General features: G+C 38.5%; 1 protein-coding gene and 1 pseudogene across 1 annotated transcript; one reads left to right on the top strand and one right to left on the bottom strand.

The window, feature by feature from the left end:
- Positions 1-306: 306 nt before the first annotated feature.
- LOC128373244 (clathrin heavy chain linker domain-containing protein 1-like) lies at positions 307-6,923 on the bottom strand (annotated as a pseudogene).
- On the top strand, positions 6,891-10,039 carry rps27a (ribosomal protein S27a). Its single transcript, XM_053333491.1, has 6 exons — positions 6,891-6,939; positions 7,049-7,113; positions 7,534-7,588; positions 8,514-8,599; positions 8,689-8,820; positions 9,843-10,039. Exons 2-6 carry the CDS (start codon positions 7,066-7,068, stop codon positions 9,990-9,992), a joined length of 471 nt encoding a protein of 156 aa, XP_053189466.1. The 5' UTR covers positions 6,891-6,939; positions 7,049-7,065; the 3' UTR covers positions 9,993-10,039.
- The last annotated feature ends 11,079 nt before the right edge of the window (positions 10,040-21,118 follow it).

Here is a 21,118-nt window from a genome sequence, read left to right as displayed (position 1 = left end):
GTGTTGTGTAACGTTGCTTTGAGAAGTTTTCTACTGGTCTGAAGGGAGGCTGGTGGGACCATGCTGATAATAAACAAAGACCAAATTCTAATAAATGTGGAAATAAATGAAGAGTCAGCGTTTTTATTCTGATTGGAGCTTCAGCTTCATGTATAACATTTATTTTTATTGTAGTTATTTTTCTGTCTTTGTGAATAAATGATTCATATTTGATTGAATCTGTGTTCTGTGTTTGGACTATAAACAGAAGAAGAATCAGGTTTTAACAGGTGAAACTGCTGTTGGAGGACTTTCAGGTTCAGTTGTTCACAGGAAGACGTGTTCCATGAGTCTGGCTCCCTCCAGGTCGGGGGTCAGGACTCTGGTCCCGCTCTGGTCCAGCAGGACGGACAGGACGGCCTGACTCAGGTCAGAACGGTTCAGCTCGGAGCAACGAGACGCCACATCAGTCCAAACGTCCACTGAAGAGCTGCTGTCCTCCAGGATCACCTGCTTCAAAACCCCTGAGAGGTCAGAGACACACAGAGAGGTCAGAGGTCACCTCAGGTCAGGTCTTATCTTAGTTTGTTTCTTCCTCTCGTCTTTATGATCACATTCAGGGTCCATACTTCCTGTCCTGAGAAGACTGTTAATATTTTAATATAAGTCATATTTTTGATTCATTTCTATAAGACAAATTGTGGAGAAGTCTGAATGTTTGAGTTAAGCTGTGATCTGAAACACTGCAGCACTTCAACCAAACAATAAATAGCACAAGTTTTAATATTAGATTTGTTCTTGTTCAACCTCAGCACTGCTGTTTTAATAGTTACTTTACTGTCTTTACTTTTATTTAATCTGTCATGTTTTTATTGTCTTGTGAAGCACTTTGAATCATTTGGAAAATGCTAAATCCTAATAATGATCATTTCATACTCTTTATTATTAACATTATGATTGTATTTACAGTACTGGTTCTGCAGGAAAATACTGTATTATGAAAACCTGAGCAATCGAATGACTCCAACAACTCTTTCATGAACAGTTATGTTTAGGTTTGCCTCATGTATGTAAATATAAACCTCAATAGTAAAACATACAGTAGAACTATCACCTCTCAGTCTGAACATGTTTGAGCTTCATAACAGCAGAATTCATGTCAGAGCTGCTGTGGTTATGTGACGAACCTCGTCCTCTGCTGACGAAGCTGTCCAGGAGCTGCAGAGCTAACTGCTGCTGCTGAGGGTCAACCAGCAGAGAGACGCAGGCCACGCCCGCTGACAAGACATGCTCAGTGCGGTCTTCCTGTCCAGCCCGCAGGCTTCGTAGACGACAGCGGCCAACGTCAGACATAAGTCGGCCTCCCGGGGCGTCTTCTGAGCATGCTCAGTCAGGACGTCGCCTAGCTCCTCAGTGAATGTCAGTCTGAGAGGAAGAGGAGGATGAAGAGTTGAAAGGCAGCAGAGAGAATAAAAACGTGATCTGATTATGTTTCCTATTTTTACTTCTTCTGAGTGACGGCATGGATGACGAGCTGCAAGGCGTTGTGCTGCAGGGAACCGACGACCATCTGCAGAGAGAGAGGCGCCGACAACTCGTCACCGGCGGAGACGGTGAGCAGCAGCGCCCGGAAGAAGAGGAGGAGAGGGGGGGCCGAGCCTGGGGGCCCCTGCACACCTGAGAGGGGACAGGTGAAGAAGAAGGAAGACATCTTTCAACAAAAACAAACCAACAGAAACAAACTCGGGACAAAGTCTGGAAAGTCTAAATTGTGGTCTTGTTGTGGTTTTGAGACTCTTTGTAGTGGTTTAGAGTGTTTGTGGTGGTTTAGAGTTTGTGGTTGGTCAATCAATTTTTAGTACTTTCTGATAGTCGCTGCATTTTTCTAAATGACATTTCTGCTTCATTTTCTCCAGACTTGTGTGACGAAGTGGAGGAAGTAAATGATGTTGCTTCTTGTTTAGGTGATTTCTTGGTAAAAGCTCTTAAATGCTTTGATTACATTATAGTGTTACATGCAGGTTTAGACATGAAGCATCCCATCTACTTCTGCTTTCGTTCTGGATTCATCTATACAATAAATGTTGAGATGTGTTGGTGTTTTTGTACCTTTGAACATCTGCATGGTGTCGAGGTTCCTCAGGACTCCTCGAGGAGATCTGGCAGCGTGGAGAGCAGCGTCCTCGTACTGAGCCGAATCAAAGAGCTCGATAAACCTGACAGAGAAGAAGACGAAGAATAAGTGATGAAAGATCCAGAGTCCAGACAAACCGATCAGATCTGTGTTTGTATCTGATCACCTGTCCAGGTAATCTGTCAGCAGCTTGGACTCGTTAACTCCTGTCGGTTCTTCGTCCTCAAACAGCTCAGCGTCAATGCTGCGGCCGTCATCGTCTGTCACTGCAGGAGGAAACAAAGAGTGTTGAAAAGTGTTCACTGAGAAGTCTGATAAATAACCTCTGAACCATAAATACAGAAATATCAATTACTCATCATCAATGTTGCAGAAAGACCTTTTAAAATGCTGAATAGTGTTTTGGAAATGTGTTTTGTATTGAAGACTTATAATAGCCGAGAAGTTTGAAACAAACAGTATACAGTCTATAAAACAAAGAAATGTCCTTTTTTTTGTTTGTTTCATTCATCATTTTGAATCATTTAAGACTTATGAAACCTTTGAATAGACATCAAACCATCCCATCATTCTCAGTAGTTTATGTTAAAGTGGAGCTGCAGCATCTCACCGCTGGTCTGTCTGATGTTCTCCAGTGTGGAACCCAACAGTTCCTCCAGAGGAACCTGCTGCTGTTTCTCCTCCCAGCTGGACAGACAGTCAAACACAAACCTCAGACGCTGATACCTGAAGACACACATGAAAAGGGAAACACTAAGAGGGAATTTACTGCTAAAAAGTAAATATCTTAGTTTCTCATCAATATTTTCATGTCTTTATGAATCATGTATCTCTGAAAGCAGTGCAGCAGCAGGTTCAGTGTTTCTGCTCTTACAGGACTCTCAGTCGCTGGTTCTCGGCGTTCATCTGGTCTCTGTGGCGCTCGGCAGCCTGCAGCTCTGCATCCAGCTCATCTTTGACCTCCACAGAGACACAGTGACTCTTCCTGTCCAACAGAGACGCTTTCTGGGCCTCGAGGTGCTTCAGATGTCTTTCCAGAATCTCAGGATCCTCCGATTCTGCCACCGTCAACCCTGAACATGAGACGGATGTTTGAGCAGCTTTTTGAATTCACTCAGATTAAATCAATGATTGTTTAATGAATGTCGACAATGTGATAAATCTTTATATGAATACATAAACAGCCCACATTCAACACATGACAGTCTTTATTCTCAGCGTCAGTGGTACCTGGGATCCATGTGCTCTGCTCTTTAGATGATTTCTGTCTCTTTATCTCTTCTTTAAGTTCTGCAGTTTCTCTCTGAAGGACAGAAACTCTGTAAGGAGACAAACAGGAAGAAGCTGAAAACTCATAAGAGTTGAAAATGGCTAATAGGCACCTTGTTTGTTTCATGTCCTATTTTAACCCTCCTGTTGTGTTCGAGTCAAGGAAGGGAGGAAGAAAGAAGGAAAGGAGGGAGGGAGGGAGGGAGGGAAGGAGGGAAGGAAAGGAGGAAGGAAGAAAGGAAAGGAGGAAGGAAGGAAGGAAGGAAAGGAGGGAAGAAGGGAAGGAAGGAAAGGAGGGAGGAAGGAAGGAAAGGAAAGGAGGAAGGAAGGAAGGAAAGGAGGGAAGAAGGGATGGAAGGAAAGGAGGAAAGAAGGAGGGAAGGAAAGAAGGAGGGAAGGAAGGAAGGAAGGAAAGGAAGGAAGGAAGGAGGGAAGGAAAGGAGGGAGGAAGGAAAGGAGGAAGGAAGGAAGAAAGGAGGAAGGAAGGAAGGAAAGGAGGAAAGAAGGAAGGAAGGAAAGGAGGGAAGAAGGGAAGGAAGGAAAGGAGGGAGGAAGGAAGGAAGGAAGGAGGGAAGGAAAGGAGGGAAGGAAGGAAGGAAGGAAGAGTCAAAACAGATGGGTCAATTTGACCCGGGAGCACAACAGGAGGGTTAATGTTCCTGTTCCCATGTTAACTAGTTCATGCTGTCATTTTAAGCTTTTAGGTCAAAGACTAAACATGTATCTCATCTTGGTTGCGCTCTCTCTCTCTTTCATACACATTTAAAAATATATTTGTATTAAATTTTAAACTTGAATCCATTAACAAAACCCCAGCATACCAAAAACTATAATAATAATTATGATATTTGTTTAAAATAATTCCCTCTTCCAAACTTTGACCTTACAGCTCCTGAACACTTGTATTCATATCTTGTGTTTTTCTTTCTGTTTCTCTTTAACACTTGAAAACTGAGCTGATCTGCTTCATCAGGACTGTGTGTTTGTGCAAACAGCAACACAACTGTTATCAGATTCAAATATTGATTGTTTTTTATTGGTTCGTGGGAGTTGGTGACATCACCTTCAGACCAGTAAAAAGAAAACAGATGAAAACACAAAGACAGGACCATCAGCTGGAGGCAGATAATGACATCATCACACACACCTCTCCCTCAGCATGGCTGCTCGTTTCTGGCAGGTCGACAGTGATTTTGGGTGGGCCGTCGCGGCCGCCAGAGCTCGCTGAGCCGCCCTCGTCTCATCCTCCCTCTGCTTTAACGCCCTGATGACATCATCATACTCCGCCTTGATGTTCATCAGGAGTCTCTTATAGGCCGTCGCTCGAGTGATCACCTGTCAGAAACAAGAAAATCAATGAAAAGAGACTTTAGATTCAGACTCTGATTATTAGTGTTAATCTTTTTAGTAGATTATATTGAACTGTGCAAAGAGCTGAGACAACAAAACTCAGTTAGGCATCAAACCAAAGTTGCAAAAAAGTGCAAACTATGTACAGAACACTGGACAGTATAAATACGTCACTGCAGAGAAGATTAACCTACAAAATCCATGGTGACACATTTACACCAGAGATTTGTAGTTAGTCCCACAGTCTCTAGGAAACGTTGGCACCCAACTACAAAAGGGTACTGCTACTATTTCACAATATATCCAATGATAGTTTGAATAGATTTCTTTAGTGAAGTTTTCTTTGCTTGATCAAAAGTAAAAACATTAAAATCACATGTAAACTGAATTTGGAGATGTTGGAGAAGAACTGACAGTGTGGTTGAGGGTTGGGTATCATTAAAGAAATTATAATACCAGTTCGACATTTTGGAAAATACTGAAAATGATAATACCACTACCGATACCAATAACCTTAACTTCATTCAGTAGTATAGCCACTGAATGTTTCGATGGCATCTTGGGACACTTAACTCCCAACTCTCTCAAATTTATAGAGATCATTTATAGACATTATTTATACACTTTATTTAAACTGTTATTTTACTGTATTCATGTTGTAAAATGTTAAGCTATTATTCATTTTTCTTCTTACACCTTTCGATTGTCAGTCTGTTATGAAACACTTTGAACTGCATCAACAGAACAAATAAAGGTTTAGCATATTTTCAAAAATGTCAAACTATTGCTTCAATTGTAAATGGGACTAAAAATAGCCAAATTGATTAATATGGAAGCATAAGTAGCTAAATCATTACTCCTTATAAAGCAGTTATAGTTAGCACTGTTACTCTCTATTTCATACACATTTTAAATATATTTTGTATTAAATTTTAAACTTTAATCCACTAATAATTTGTAAGTAAATGTGCTTATTATACCTTATTAAACGTGGAGCGGTAGATGATATATCGCAGCTCGTCCGCGCCCTCTGCCGGACATTGCAGGTACTGCTTCTCGTGTTCAATAAACTCATATAAAGACTGAATAAACCTTTCATCGCTCTCAGATATCAAAATGTCAGGTGTTGACTGTCGTTCTTCTTTTCTTGGAGGTGAACTATACGAGGTTTGAGGCTCAGACGTTATGTTTTCACTCATGTTGTCTTCAAAATAACTTCCCCCTGAACAACCACTTACTTCTTCCCCAAGAAACCTGGGTTGCTATGGTTACCGTGCCAGTATACAGCTTACTTCTGAATGTAATGGGTTTTAGATTAATATAAATTCAGACACGGATGATAAAAAAGACAATAAACGAGCATATAGAGTGTAAAAACCTTTGATCACTCTCAGATATCAAAATATGAGGAGTTTATTTACTCTTATTATCTTCAAACTAACTTCACATGAACCGTTTTCTTCTTAACCGAGAAACTTGGGTTGCTATGGTTACTGTGCCAGTATACAGCTTACTTCTTTAAATAATCTGCAATAATAGCCGTAATATAGGTTTTAGATTAATTTAGATGCAGATACTGGCAATAAAAAAGACAATAAACGAGCATAAAGAGTTTAAAAACCTTTGATCACTTTCAGATATCAAAATCTCGGGTGTTTTATACTCAAACTGTCTTCTAACTTCACTCTGAAAAACCGTTTACTTCATTACCGAGAAACGAGTATTGGCTGCAATATAGGTTTTTACATTAATATAAATTCAGACACGGACGATAAAAAAAGACAATAAACAAGCACAAAGTGTGTAAAACCCTCTGATCACTCTCAGATATCAAAATCTCGGATCATTTTTACTTTTACTGTCTTCAAAATAACTTCACACTGAACAGCCGTTTACTTCTTAACCGAGTCCGAGAAACATAGGTTTCTATGGTTACCGTGCACGTATTATTATTAGTATCACGGAAATTATTTTTTATTATTTCTCTTTCCTTTTTAAATATATATGTTTAGATTAATTTAAATACTGATACTAGCGATATAAAAAAGACACTAAACGATCACAAATAAATAAAACATGAGCATTTTCAGGTATTTTCGCTCAGGCACAGTGACGGCTACCTCAGCCCGTGGAAACGCGTGTAGAAAACCCCGTCGCTCGCTAGGAAAGCCCTCTTCTCATGATCCGCCATTAGGAGTGAGCCTGTGGTAAGATCGCTCTCCGTTAATATCACATTATAACGTTAAAATAACACATTTTAAACGCTCGTTTCGACACAAACACAAAGTTAAAGTGTTGTATGTTTATTTCCTGTAGGTGGGTTGAACGGCAGGATGCAGATCTTCGTGAAAACCCTCACGGGGAAAACTATAACCCTCGAGGTGGGTGAGACGCAAAAACGGTGCTGCGTTCACGGACCGCCGTTACTCTCAAGTGTTACTGTTAAATTAGAGCTGATAATCAAATATTAAAACCACTTTTCCTCACCATTAATGACATATTAATTATTATGTTCAGTGTGTTAAAGCTGCTGATGTATTATTGTGTAGTTGAGGTTCAATAATTAAAGCTAAGTGGCTAAACTGGATGCTAACGGCTTCTCGGAGCTGCAGAGACACGTGTGTCGGACAGCAGCATGCTTTAACGCATCCTGCTTCATTTATAACGTGTTTATTAAAGTTTGTATCTTAAAATAAAATAACTAGCGATGCTTTTAAGTATTTTTGAGTCTTTGTAGTTACATGTGACGCTAGGTTTGACCGGAAGCTAGAGTGTGACCCGGCGTGTGTTTTATTTTTCAGGTTGAACCTTCAGATACTATTGAAAATGTCAAAGCCAAGATCCAAGACAAAGAGGGTGAGTGTTTAACATCTGGATGTAGAAGTCTGAGCCAGACATCTTTATTTCTGTAAGAGAAACACCCGAAGGTCGTTTTACAGTTTACTGTTAAAGATATTTCACTAACTTAAAGTACAATATGAGGTACTTGTACTTTACTGTAGTACAGTTTGAGGTACTAATACTTTACTGTAGTATTCTCATGTGATGTACTTTCTACTCCACTACATTTATTTAACAGCTTTAGTTACTTTTCAGATGCAGATTTGACTCAATGGATAATATAACAAGCTTTTAAAATCCAACACATTGTTAAAGATGAAACCAGTCAGCAGTGTGTAGTCGGCTCACATTTCAGATGTCTATGAGTTGTTAACAGCTCCACCAAATACTGATTCTTCCCTCTAAACTTGTCACATGCTTTCATTTCAATAAATGTTCAAATGATCCAATATTTCAGCAACAATCAAAAATTAGAGAAAAAGTCCAAAAACTAAAAACACATTTGTGAATCAGAACTTTGTTTTTTCTTTAGTACTTATGGACTTATACTGTAATACTTAAATTATGTTCTGATCAGATGAGAAGACTTTGACTCTTAGACTGCTGTCAGGCTGTTTAGAATAATGGTAACTTGGTAACTTGGTGTTAATCAGCTGCTGAGTTAAAATAGTTTTTGTCCTCTTTATTTATTAAAGGAAACAGAAACTTGGTTGTTTAGTTTGTCATATTTGAGGATCTGCAGCTTTAATGTCACATGACAGTAACAGGACAGTTTATAATGACATCACAGTTAAAGATGTTTAGTATTCAACAGTGACTTTATGGAGCTGTACAGAAAATACTCAGTTTTATTTAATCTGAAATGTTTCAGATCAGATTCAGTTTAAACTCATTAAACTTGTGAAGCTGCAGGTTTATGAATGTGTGTTTTTGTCGTTAGGCATTCCTCCTGATCAGCAGAGGTTGATCTTCGCTGGCAAGCAGCTGGAGGATGGACGCACGCTGTCAGACTACAACATCCAGAAGGTGAGTAGACCTGCTCCGACCCTCTCTGACTGATGCTGCTGCTCTCATCCTCATCATCCTCATCATCACTAACATACTGTTTGTTTCAGGAGTCCACTCTGCATCTGGTGCTGAGGCTGCGTGGTGGTGCTAAGAAGAGGAAGAAGAAGTCCTACACCACTCCCAAGAAGAACAAGCACAAGAGGAAGAAGGTCAAGCTCGCTGTGCTCAAGTACTACAAGGTAAGATCCTTCAATACTACACATGACAACCAGCTGTTCTACTGGAGAGGAAGTCTTTTATTATTCAGTGTTTTATGATTTGAACTAAAGATCAGTTTAAGTTTCTGAACCTGAAACATTCAGAGCTTCAGTCTAAGAAGTGAACACTCTGATCTCATCACTAGTTAATGTGTTGAGCAGCTTACAGACAATAAATGAAGCTCAAAGTGATTTATAACATTTACACTGAGCTTCAAAGTAAAAGTACTTAAACCAATATTATATTACACGATGGAATAAATAGAATATATAAAGTTAATTTTAAGCAGAGCATCGGTGTGAAGATGAATTATGTTTCAGGTTTTTGAAGGATGAAGTCTCAGCTGGAAGCTTCTTCACCACTTTATGAAGTTTAACGTTTTATTTTGAAATTAAAACAAAATGATTCAGATCAGATCATCTTTTTCTAAAAGGATTAAAGATACAAACAGAAAGAATCATAGTATTAGTAGTAGTAGAGAAAGCAGCGAATGTTACACGTACAGTATCTCACAGAAGTCAGTACACCCCTCACATATTTGCAAATATTGTTATTATATCTTTTCATGGGACAACACTATAGAAATGAAACTTTGATATGCGTGTACAGTTTGTATAGCTTATAGATTTACTGTTAAATTGTATCAAAGGTTCATTTCTATAGTGTTGACCCATGAAAAGATATAATAACAATATTTGCAAAAATGTGAGGGGTGTACTGACTTCTGTGAGATACTGTATACCAGACACATTTGAACTATTAACTTTTTACACTTAAACAAATATAAAGTATAAATATATGAACTCATTCTTGTTTAAATCTGCTCTTAGACTGCAGCAGATGTTAAAGAAGTTTTAACAGATTATAAAATGAAATCATGTTTTGAGCTGAAATGAGATGAAAGACAGAAAGTTGAACATATATTAGACATTAAAGCTTCTTACTCTCAGCGTGTGTGATGTGTGTCTGAGTCTCATCCCTCCTCCTCCTCTTCTGTCTCCAGGTGGACGAGAACGGTAAGATCCACCGGCTGAGACGCGAGTGTCCTGCTGACGAGTGCGGCGCCGGCGTCTTCATGGCGAGTCACTTCGACCGTCACTACTGCGGGAAGTGTTGCCTCACCTACTGCTTCAACAAGCCCGAAGACAAGTAGACTCTCTGAAGCTGTTCACGTCCAATAAAGATGAAAATGTTTCTCTACGCCGTCGCTGCTCCGCCTCTTTATTCACTCATCAGCTGATCTCAGGTCTTAATGTTTAATACAATCTAATATAATAAACTCATCAGACTCTTTATTAACCCTTAACCCTCCTGTTGTGTTCGAGTCAAGGGAAGGAAGGAAGGAAGGAAAGGAGGGAGGAAGGAAGGAGGGAGGAAGGAGGGAAGGAAGGAAGGGGAGGAAGGAAGAAGGGAGGGAGGAAAGGGAGATGAAGGGATGAAGGAAAGGGAGAAGAAGGAAAGGAAGGGAGGGAGGGAAGGAAGAAGAAGGAAAGGAAGGGAGGGAGGGAAGGAAGAAAGGGAGATGAAGGAGGGAAGAGGAAGGAAGGAAAGGAGGGAAGAAGGGATGAAGGAATGGAGGGAAGAAGGGAACTAAGGAAAGGAGGGAAGGAAGAAAGGGAGATGAAGGAAAGGAGGAAAGAAGAAGAACTAAGGAAAGGAGGGAAGGAAGAAAGGGAGATGAAGGAAAGGAGGAAAGAAGAAGGGAACTAAGGAAAGGAGGAAAGAAGAAGGGAACTAAGGGAAGGAAGAAAGGGAGAGGAAGGAAGGAGGGAGGGAGGAAGGAAGGAAAGGAGGGAGGAAGGGAAGAAAGGGAGATGAAGGAGGGAAGGAATGAAGGAAGAGTCAAAACAGATGGGTCAATTTCATCAGGTCTTAATGTTTAATACAATATAATAAACTCATCAGACTCTTTATTAGCCCTTAACCCTCCTGTTGTGTTTGAGTCAAGGAAGGGAGGAAAGGGAGGAAGGAAAGGAAGGAGGGAGGGAGGAAGGAAGGAAGAAGGGAGGAAGGAGGGAAGGAAGAAAGGGAGGAAGGAAGAAAGGGAGATGAAGGAAGGAAAGGAGAGGAAGGAGGGAAGGAAGAAAGGGAGATGAAGGAAGAAGGGAGGAAGGAAGGAGGGAAGGAAGAAAGGGAGATGAAGGAAGGAAAGGAGGGAGGAAGGAAGAAGGGAGGAAGGAAGGGAGATGAAGGAAGGAAAGGAGGGAACTAAGGGAAGGAGGGAAGAAGGGATGGAAGGGAAGGAAAGGAGGGAAGGAATGAAGGAAGGAAGAGTCAAAACAGATGGGTCAATTTGACCCGGGAGCACAACAGGAGGGTTAAACAGACAACGTGCACCCGGAGATACAGACTCTTTAACTTTCCTGTTGTCCTTCCTCTGTCTGTCCTTCCTTCCTTCCTTCCTTCCTTCCTTCCTTCCTTCCTCAGATCTAAGTTCAGCTGTTAGGGTAAATGTTCCCTCCTTCTGTCCTTTCTTCCTTCATTCATCTGTCCTTCCTTCCTTCCTTCCTCCCTTCCTTTCTCCCTCCTTTCCATCCTTCTTCCTCCCTCCTTCCTTTTCTTCATTCTTCCTCCCTCCCTTCCCTTCCCTTCCTCCCTCCTTTCCTTCCTTCTTCCCTCCTTCCTACCTCCTTCCCTTCCTTCCTTCTTCCTCCCTTGCTTCCCTTCCTCCCTCCTTCCCTCCTTCCTACCTCCTTCCCTTCCTTCCTTCTTCCTCCTTCCCTTGCTTCCCTTCCTCCTTCCCTTCCATCCTTCCTCCCTCCTTTCCTTCCTTCCTTCCTTACTTTAGGTGCAAATGACATAACTAGTAAGGCCTGTTTTACAGCTGATATATAAATTCTACTTTTATGAAGTTTATATATTTTCAGTTTTTATAAATCAAAGTTTTCATGTTTGATCTTAAAGTCTAAAATTTAATCTCAATTTTAGGTCTTTCTAACCCTCGTGTCCTCTCGGGTCAAATTGACCCCGTCTTATTCTTCTTTCCTCCCTTCCTTCCTTCCTTCCGTCTGTACTTCCTCCATCCCCTTTTCTTCCCTCCTTCTTTCTTTCCCTCCTTCCTCCCTTCTTTCCTTTCCTTCCTTCCCTCTTTTCCTTCCGTATTCCTTCCTCCATTCCTTCTTTCCTCCCTCCCTCCTTTCTTTCCTCTGTCCTTCTTTCCTACCTTTCTTCCTTCCTTCCTCCCTCCTTTCCTTCCTTCTTCCTTCCTCCCTTCCTCCCTCCTTTCCATCCTTCTCTTTCCTTTCCGTTCTTCCCTTCCTCTCTCCTTTCCTTCCTCCCTCCTTTCCTTCCTTCCTCCCTCCCTTCCTTCCTCCCTTGACTCGAGGACAACACGAGGGTTAAAAAGTCTTAACCAGCAACGTGCTCCATGAGACCCTGACTCTGACTTCCTGTGTGGAGCGTGATTGGTTCAGGAGAGTCAGAGTTAGAGTCTTTACTTTGATAGAAATGATGAAATTCAGTTTATAAACTATTATAAATGATATTTAATGAGCAGAGGAAGCAGGAAGGTTTCATTTCTCTTTATTAAAGAATCAATAGTTTGTCATTATGACTGTTTTAAGGCGTCTAGGAGGAGATTCAACTTCAACTTTATTTATAAAGCAGTTTTAAAACAACCACAGCTGAAACACAGTGCTGAACATTAACCCTTTATAGGACACTCATTGAAAGGAAGGAAAGGAAGGAATGACAGAGGAAGGAAGGAAGGAAGGAAGGTAGGGGGGAGGAAAGAAAGAGAGAAGGAGGGAGGAAGGAAGAAGAAAGGGGGATGGAGGAAGGAAAGAAGGAAGGTAGGAGGGAGGGAGGAAGGGAAGAAAGAAGGAAGGAAAGGAAGAAGAAAGGGGGATGGAGGAAGGAAAGAAGTAAGGAAAGGAAAGAAGGAAGGGAGGAAGGAAAGGAAGGAATGACGGAGGAAGGAAGGAAGGTGGGGAGGAAAGAAAGAGAAGGAGGGAGGGAGGAAGGGAAGAAAGAAGGAAGAAGAAAGGAAGAAGAAAGGGGGATGGAGGAAGGAAAGAAGGAAGGGAGGAGAGAAGGAGGGAGTGAGGAAGGACAGATGGAAGGAAGGACGGAGGAAATAAGGAACGAGGGAGGGAGAAAGGAAAAGAGGAAGGGAAGGAGGAAGGAAAGAAAGGAAGGAAGGATGTTTTGGGATATTTACAGAAGTTACCAAATATAATTATTTGCCCAATAAAGGGTTAATATATAAAACACATGAACATAAACAATTAACAGGAAATAAATACTAAGATAATTGTTTAATGTATTTAAAACAAATTAAAAACAATAATTAAAAAACAATCAAATCATAAAACAGTAAAGCAGGAGCAGAGTTTCATTCACGGTTAAAAGCAAAGGAATAAAAAATGTGTTTTAAGATTTAAGAGTTTTAAAAATGGACAGTGAACTCACACAAATACATTTCCAAATATTTAAAAAACATATTTATAGAAATGTTTGTCTTAGGTGAACATAAGAGAACTGATTTAAATGTTTACATAAAGATAACTATGATGTAATGTTCCACTGCTGCCTGTTTAAAGGTTCAATACGTCCACATGTTGTAACTAGCTCTTAAATTACAAGTTAAACCTTAAACATGTCGAGTTTATGGCTTTATGATTTATTACTTGTGTGTGTTTAGATATAATATATTCCTTTATTAGTTAGTAGTTGTTGTTTCTGAAGGATCCAGACTGTGTTTGTTCTCTTAAATCAGGTCATTAGGTGTGAAAGCTCTGGTGTTTTACTCTAAGATCAGATATTTAACCCTTCAACAGGCTGCGTGCAGCAGGAGACTCTTTAAGGAGCATGATGAGTTAAGGTGGTTGTTTAAATGTATATGAGCCTTTAATTGGTAGAATTAAATCTTGAGGTTATAAAATGATAAAACTCAGTTTATAAACTAGTATGTGTGATTATTAAAGACCAGAATGTTTCACTTTACTATGTTAACCCTCCTGTTGTCCTCCCGGGTCAAATTGACCCATCTGTTTTGACTCTTCCTTCCATCCTTCCTTCCTTCCTTCCATCCTTCCCTCCTTCCCTCTTTCCCTCCTTTCCTTCCTTCCTTCCTCCCTCCCTTCTTCCTTCCTTCCTTCTTCCCTTCCTTCCTTCCTTCTTCCCTCCTGTCCTTCTTCCTTCCTCCCTACTTTCCTTCCTTCCTTCTCCTTTCCTTCCTTCCTTCTCCCTTCCATCCTTCCTTCTTCCCTCCTGTCCTTCCTTCCTCCCTCCTTTCCTTCCTTCTTCCTTGACTCGAGGACAACAGGAGGGTTAAATGTAACTTGTTGTTTAACATCGTGAGGAAGGAGATAACTTTATTTATTACTGAGCTCATAGTGGAGCGTTATATTTACTGGTGTTTCTGATATTTTGTCCACCTCATTAACATAAATGATTAGTAACACATCATCTACTATGAGCTCAGTAATAAACATAATGATCTCCTTCCTCACAAAGTTAACTCATAAAATAAAATAAATGTGTTTCTATCAGATCTGTTGGATTAATTAATTAAACGTTTAACTTCCTAAAGAAACATTTAAGCTTCAACCTGTAAACTGATTCCAGATGTGAAGTTTATAACTGAACATCTGGTTTCAGAGATATTTAAACTTTATATTTTAGTGACAGAACAGCTGATTTAAACACACACACACACACACACACACACACACACACACACACACACACACACACACACACACACACACACATTAACCAGTGTTCAATCAATCAATCAATCAATCAATCAATCTTTATTTATAAACCACCAAATTGGAATTATATCGTTATTCTACATTATGCAATATGTTTGTTACACACTGTCTGTCGGTGCCGCATTGACGTTTGAGACTGTGCTGCCTGATCTCCGCCACCAGATGGCGCCTGCGCAAAGGTCGGAGTCCCTATGGGCGGGGCCATGATGTTAGCCCCGCCCCCACCTGCTTGGTTCGTCAGGTCGTCCCACGGTGTTTCGGTTTAACTGGTGACCGTGTTAACTGGTGACTTTCACGTCGGCGTTTTCCTAAAAAGGACTTTATAGTTTAATAATATTTCATCTATCGTTAATATCTAAGTATCTTACCATTTATGTAAGTTCAAGACGTATTAACCTCTCATAACGGTAACGTATCTTAAAATGTGAGAAAGTCATCCGTTAACACGGTCACCAGTTAAACCGTAACACCGGCGGTGATAGTGAGCCGCTTGTTTCTCTCTTTGCAGTCCGACCTCGTTGTTGTGGCAATGATTTGGTTCCAGCTGGAGGTCTACTGTGGTCCCCAAAACTTCACATTACAAATTATTATAAATATAATATATTTATCTTATTCACTAGTATTTATCTTACTTGGTATTTATTTATTCATGTTTCTAATTTTATTACAACATAACATGAACATCATAGTTTGTGGTAAAAACATGTACCCCCCCCCGAAAAAAAACAACAACAACTTTTATCACATTTAATCTTTTGAATTCAGGTTAATTAATGTTCTCTCCCAGCAGCAGCCTTTTATCTGCCCCTTAACGCAACACACAGCAGAAATATGAGCAGAGATATTAGTGTTGAGCTGGTTGCCATGACGACAGTTCACACATCACTTCCTGGTTTTTAATAATTAGTCAGTAAACGCAGCATCGTCTGACGCAGGCTGGAAACTCTGCACTTTTATTTACAGTTAAAACATTTAGCCATGTGTAACGGAGCTGCGGCGGCATCCGGTAACCGCTTCTCATTATTATTATTATTATTATTATTATTATTAACAAACAAACTTGGGGCTTGTAAATTACGGGAGATGGGTCTAAAATACGGCAGAGTGTTGGCAGCTATGTGTGCATTGTGTGGTCAGCTAGCTTGAGCACAGGATGACTTCCGGTGAAAACAGCAACTCAGACTCTTAGTTTTTCACAGCCGGTTTTTTTAAATACCTTTCAGCAGTTTTCCGTTTAATGGTACTTCTAGTTGTAAAGTTGGTCTTCCCTTTTAAATCATAAATTGTCTCTTTGAAAAAACCGATGCTATTAAGCTAGCTACCGGTCTCCTCTGCATAGCCGCAGATACAGTGATTTTATCACAGCGCCGCCTGGTGGTGAAGCTAGGAATCACTCTTGGCCTTTTGGTCCCGCCCACTATAAATCAAAACCTGATTGGTTGATTCACCTGTCACTTCCTGTCCCGGTGATGAAGTCCTAGCCAATGAGCGAGCAGGTCTAAACTCTATTCTGCCCAGAGACAACAAACAGAAGCATCTGATTGGATGAAATAAAAAGCAGAAAGGCCTGTCGGTGTCTGTGTGAGATTAGTTTCAGATCAGTTTTTAATTCAATTAATGGAGTAATTTATATAAAGTTTCAGTCCGTTTAATGTTTGAAGAGTTAATCTGTGTCTCTGGGAATCAATAAAGAAAATAAATATTAGTTGAAGCCTTAAATTTAATTGATTTATAATAAATAATCTAAACTGTCTCCCTCCTGGTTAATTATGAAAGCTGCAGTAGCGACGTTTGTCCAGCAGGTGGAGCTCCGAGCAGCTCATAATAATGAAAGCTGCAGTAGCGATGTTTGTCCAGCAGGTGGAGCGCTGAGCAGCTCAAAATAATGAAAGCTGCAGTAACGACGTTTGTCCAGCAGGTGGAGCTCTGAGCGGCTCATAATAATGAAAGCTGTAGTAGCGACGTTTGTCCAGCAGGTGGAGCGCTGAGCAGCTCATAATAATGAAAGCTGCAGTAGCGATGTTTGTCCAGCAGGTGGAGCTCCGAGCGGCTCATAATAATGAAAGCTGCAGTAGCGATGTTCGTCCAGCAGGTGGAGCTCCGAGCGGCTCGTAATAATGAAAGCTGCAGTACCGACGTTTGTCCAGCAGGTGGAGCTCTGAGCGGCTCATAATGATGAAAGCTGCAGTAGCGACGTATGTCCAGCAGGTGGAGCTCTGAGCTGCTCATAATAATGAAAGCTGCAGTAAGCGACGTTTGTCCAGCAGGTGGAGCTCCGAGCGGCTCATAATAATGAAAGCTGCAGTAGCGATGTTTGTCCAGCAGGTGGAGCTCCGAGCGGCTCATAATAATGAAAGCTGCAGTAGCGATGTTTGTCCAGCAGGTGGAGCTCCGAGCGGCTCATAATGATAACTGTGACTTGCAGCTGTTTAAGTCAAAACTTCGACATTAAGAAAATACTTTTTGACTCGCTGGGTAACAATTACAAGACAGTAAGTAGAAAATGATGATTTGTAGATTTATAGACATAAAATCTGAATCTACTGAATATTTTATTTGATAAAGAGAAGCGATACATTGACTAGTTACTACACTGAGTTTTATCATTTCTATCAAAGTAAAGATTTAGCAGCTTCAATTCTACCAAGTCAACCAGTTTAACTAATGATGCTCCTCTCAGTCTGTATCTCTGCCTGTTTAAGGGTTAAACATGTGAATATTTTACTTTAATATTTCACTTTTGAGTACTAAATGCAGAAAAGTGTCATGTGACTATAACTACACATATAATATACTAAATATATAATAAGACAATCATTTAAAAGCAGGATTTTACTGTATTGGGTTAAATGGAGCTCATTATGAAATCATTTATAAAGGACTGTAAGCTCAGAACAAATTTAACACCTCACCTCCTACAGTTCAGATATTTTAACACATTTTAAAGACTTTTTAAAGGATCTGCAGCGACTCTGACAAACCAACATATCCTCCTCATGCGTCTCTGAGCTGAGGTTTTATATTCAGACTCTTTGGAAGATGTTTGATATGGAAGTAAATCTGTGCCATCTGCTTTTGAATTTGAATTTTTAGCACTGAATTTTTTTGCATCAAATTTCAAACACTGAATTTTTTCAGACTTTGAATTTTAAAAGCCGTTGAATTTCAAGAACTGAATTTCTTTTCCTCTGAATTTTTTCTAATGTTAAAAAAAGTTCAGTGTAAAAAAATTCAATGTTGCAAAAAACACTGAATTTTTGAAGGCATTGATTTTTTTACACTGAATTTTTTACACTGAATTTTTTGCGACATTGAATTTTTTGGACATTGAATTTTTTTACACTGAATTTTTGGACATTGAATTTTTTTACACTGAATTTTTGGACATTGAATTTTTTTTACACTGAATTTTTGGACATTGAATTTTTTACACTTAATTTTTTTTACACTGAATTTTTGGACATTGATTTTTTTTTACACTGAATGTTTTTACACTGAATTTTTGAGACTGAATTTTTTTACACTGAATTTTTTGAGACTGATTTTTTTTACATTGAATTTTTTTACATTGAATTTTTTTTACATTTAATTTTTTTACACTGAATTTTTGAGACTGAATTTTTTTACACTGAATTTTTTGAGACTGATTTTTTTTACATTGAATTTTTTTACATTGAATTTTTTTTACATTTAATTTTTTTACACTGAATTTTTGAGACTGAATTTTTTTACACTGAATTTTTTTTTACACTGAATTTTTGGACATTGAATTTTTGAGACTGAATTTTTTTACACTGAATTTTTGAGACTGAATTTTTTTACACTGAATTTTTGGACATTGAATTTTTTTTACATTGATTTTTTTTACACTGAATTTTTGGACATTGCATTTTTTTATATTGAATTTTTTTAAACTGATTCTTTTTTACACTGAATTTTTGGACATTGAATTTTTGGACATTGAATTTTTGAGACAATTTTTTTACATTGATTTTTTTACACTGAATTTTTGGACATTGAATTTTTTTACACTGAATTTTTGGACATTGAATTTTTGGACATTGACTTTTTTTAAACTGAATTTTTGGACATTGAATTTTTTTACACTGAATTTTTTTTACACTGAATTTTTGGACATTGAATTTTTTTACATTGAATTTTTTTTTACTCTGAATTTTTTTACTTTTAATTTTTTTACTTTTAATTTTTTTACATTGAATTTTTTTACACTGATTTTTTTACACTGAATTTTTTTTTACACTGAATTTTTGGACATTGAATTTTTTTTTACACTGAATTTTTGAACATTTAATTTTTTACACTGAAATTTTGGACATTGAATTTTTTTACACTGAATTTTTGAGACATTGAATTTTTTTTACACTGAAAAAAACATCATGGTTGACTGCCCTCCCGTCTTTTGTGGCTGAGAGCAAAGTTGGATGAGAACAGGTTCACTGAGTAGATTAGCTTCAGTTTGTTACCCATTACTGAATAAAGTAACGCCGTTAGTTAGTTATTCCCATCATTGGTTAAAACAAAGAAAAGCAACATGTGAAAGAAGCAGAGACGAGTCGGGGGAGTTTGTGTACTAAAAATAAGGTTATTTACTTAAAAATCGTTACACTGGACAGACTGAATACAGTTTTTTGTTTCCTTGGTAAACTCATAAGGCACCGAACCAGATGCTGTACAAAACAACAACAACAAACATCACCAAAAAACAAAAAAACATTAAAACAGATTTTTTTTTTACATATTAGAGATTATTATTATTACTGGGGAAGGTTTTTTTTTTTTTTCTTGCACATTTATTACAGAGAAAAAAAACCCACTAAAGTTTACTGCTCTTTAAATAGCTGCTGTATGTTCGGTCAGCTTCATTCACACACACACACACACACACACACACACACACACACACACACACACACACACACACACACACACACACTCACAGGCACGTGCACATTGAGTCGACACGTGCACGTCGTCCCGCTGCTGAGGAGAGAAATCAAACAGTTAAAGGAACAGTCCAACTTTTTTTTTTTTTTGTTGTTGAGAACTTTTCGTGATTTTTGAGTCCAGTACCGAGAAGTTCAGGGTGTGATTAGCATAGCGTAGCTTAGCTTAGCATAAAGACTGGAAGTGAAGGGAAACTGCTAGCCTAGCAACGCCAAGCACAAGCACACAAACAACAAAAAAATACAGTATCAAACATCACCGTCTCAGTTTTATACTCTTATTTTGTAATTCTGACACATCTGAAGACACGAAAAAGGTAAAAATCTTTCCCCTTTGTTTATGTCGCTAAGCTAACAGTTTCCACCCGCTTCCAGTCTTTGTGCTAAGCTAAAGCTAAGCTAAGCTAAACACGTCCTGGATCTGTTTCCCAAAATATTCTTTAACGAGTTTGGAAAATTCAACTTAAAACAAATTCCTGATTTGTTTTAAAAAAGAAAAAAAAAAGTTAACGTTCATGTTAAAGAAAAAAATAAACAGTGAAAGAATCTGATTGGACGAGTTAAACCTCAGTGGGAGGAGCCAAAACATTTCCCCTTTAGCCCCGCCCCCTTTATTAAACTTCATATATCTTTATTTAATGAAATTTAAAGAAGCTTTTATTGTGAAATCAGCCCCATAAACGAGCTACTGTTTTAATTTTGTGTATTTTTATAAAGATTTTTGATGTTAAACTTTTCAAGATGAAGAATAAACTTTGCTAAATATGTTTTTTTATACTTATAATATTGGATTAAAGTAGATAAACTTGTCTTTTGTCTTTTTAAGTCAGAATAACAATAAAAACTATAAATTTGATGTTAAAAATGAACTTAAAGCACTTTAGCTTCACTGTGTTAAAGTCGGATTATCTTTTATTATAAAGATAAAATACAAATATCAAAACTTTAGTTACATTAGAAATGTTTTAAGCTGTAAATAAAGATCTTTATCTGCTGTATCAGACTTTAGATACAAACACAATACTTGTTAGTAAATCAGTTTGTTGGGTTTTTGGATCCAAATATGAAGAAAAATGAGCAGAATGATCCTTTAAAGTGCGTTTTACTGTTGTATTTAAAGTGTTTTATTTATTTATTTGAGTATTTTTTAATCTTTATGTATGATAGTTTAATTAATGTGTAAATACATGATCTAACTTTATATTTCCTGTAAATATAAAATAGTTTTTCCTCTTTTATTTCTTCCTTTTTTCTACTTTAATATACTTTGTTTTACTGGGAGTTGTAATGTTTTAATTCAACATATTTTAAACACATTAGCAGCTGCATTTTATTGTGAAATCCTGCAGTTAACCAAGGTTTAAATCGACCAATCAGCTTCATTTCTGCTCAAACTCTTACTTAATAAAACTGTCGTAAAATCCGCCCGAAGCCCCCGGAGGAGGTTTCAGAGGGAAGACGGGGACAGACAGACAGACGGGGGGGGGGGACGGTAGACGCCTCCAGAGAGACCACTGCTCCTTTTATTAACTTCCTGTCTCTCTCTGGAGTCCACTGCAGCATAGTGTTCTGGTTTTACTTTAAAAAAAAAAAAAAAA

The sequence above is a fragment of the Scomber japonicus genome, chromosome 14 (assembly GCF_027409825.1).
Source record: "Scomber japonicus isolate fScoJap1 chromosome 14, fScoJap1.pri, whole genome shotgun sequence".
In the NCBI taxonomy this organism is placed as follows: Eukaryota; Metazoa; Chordata; class Actinopteri; order Scombriformes; family Scombridae; genus Scomber; species Scomber japonicus.
Note: the sequence above shows the minus strand (reverse complement) of the source record. Positions and strands in the feature narration are given on the sequence as shown.

Coding starts and splice junctions, on each gene's coding strand:
- rps27a (XM_053333491.1), top strand. CDS start 7,066: ATGCAGATCTTCGTGAAAACCCTCACGGGGAAAACTATAACCCTCGAG. Junction 7,114..7,533: donor GGAAAACTATAACCCTCGAG/GTGGGTGAGACG, acceptor TTTATTTTTCAG/GTTGAACCTTCAGATACTAT. Junction 8,600..8,688: donor CAGACTACAACATCCAGAAG/GTGAGTAGACCT, acceptor TGTTTGTTTCAG/GAGTCCACTCTGCATCTGGT.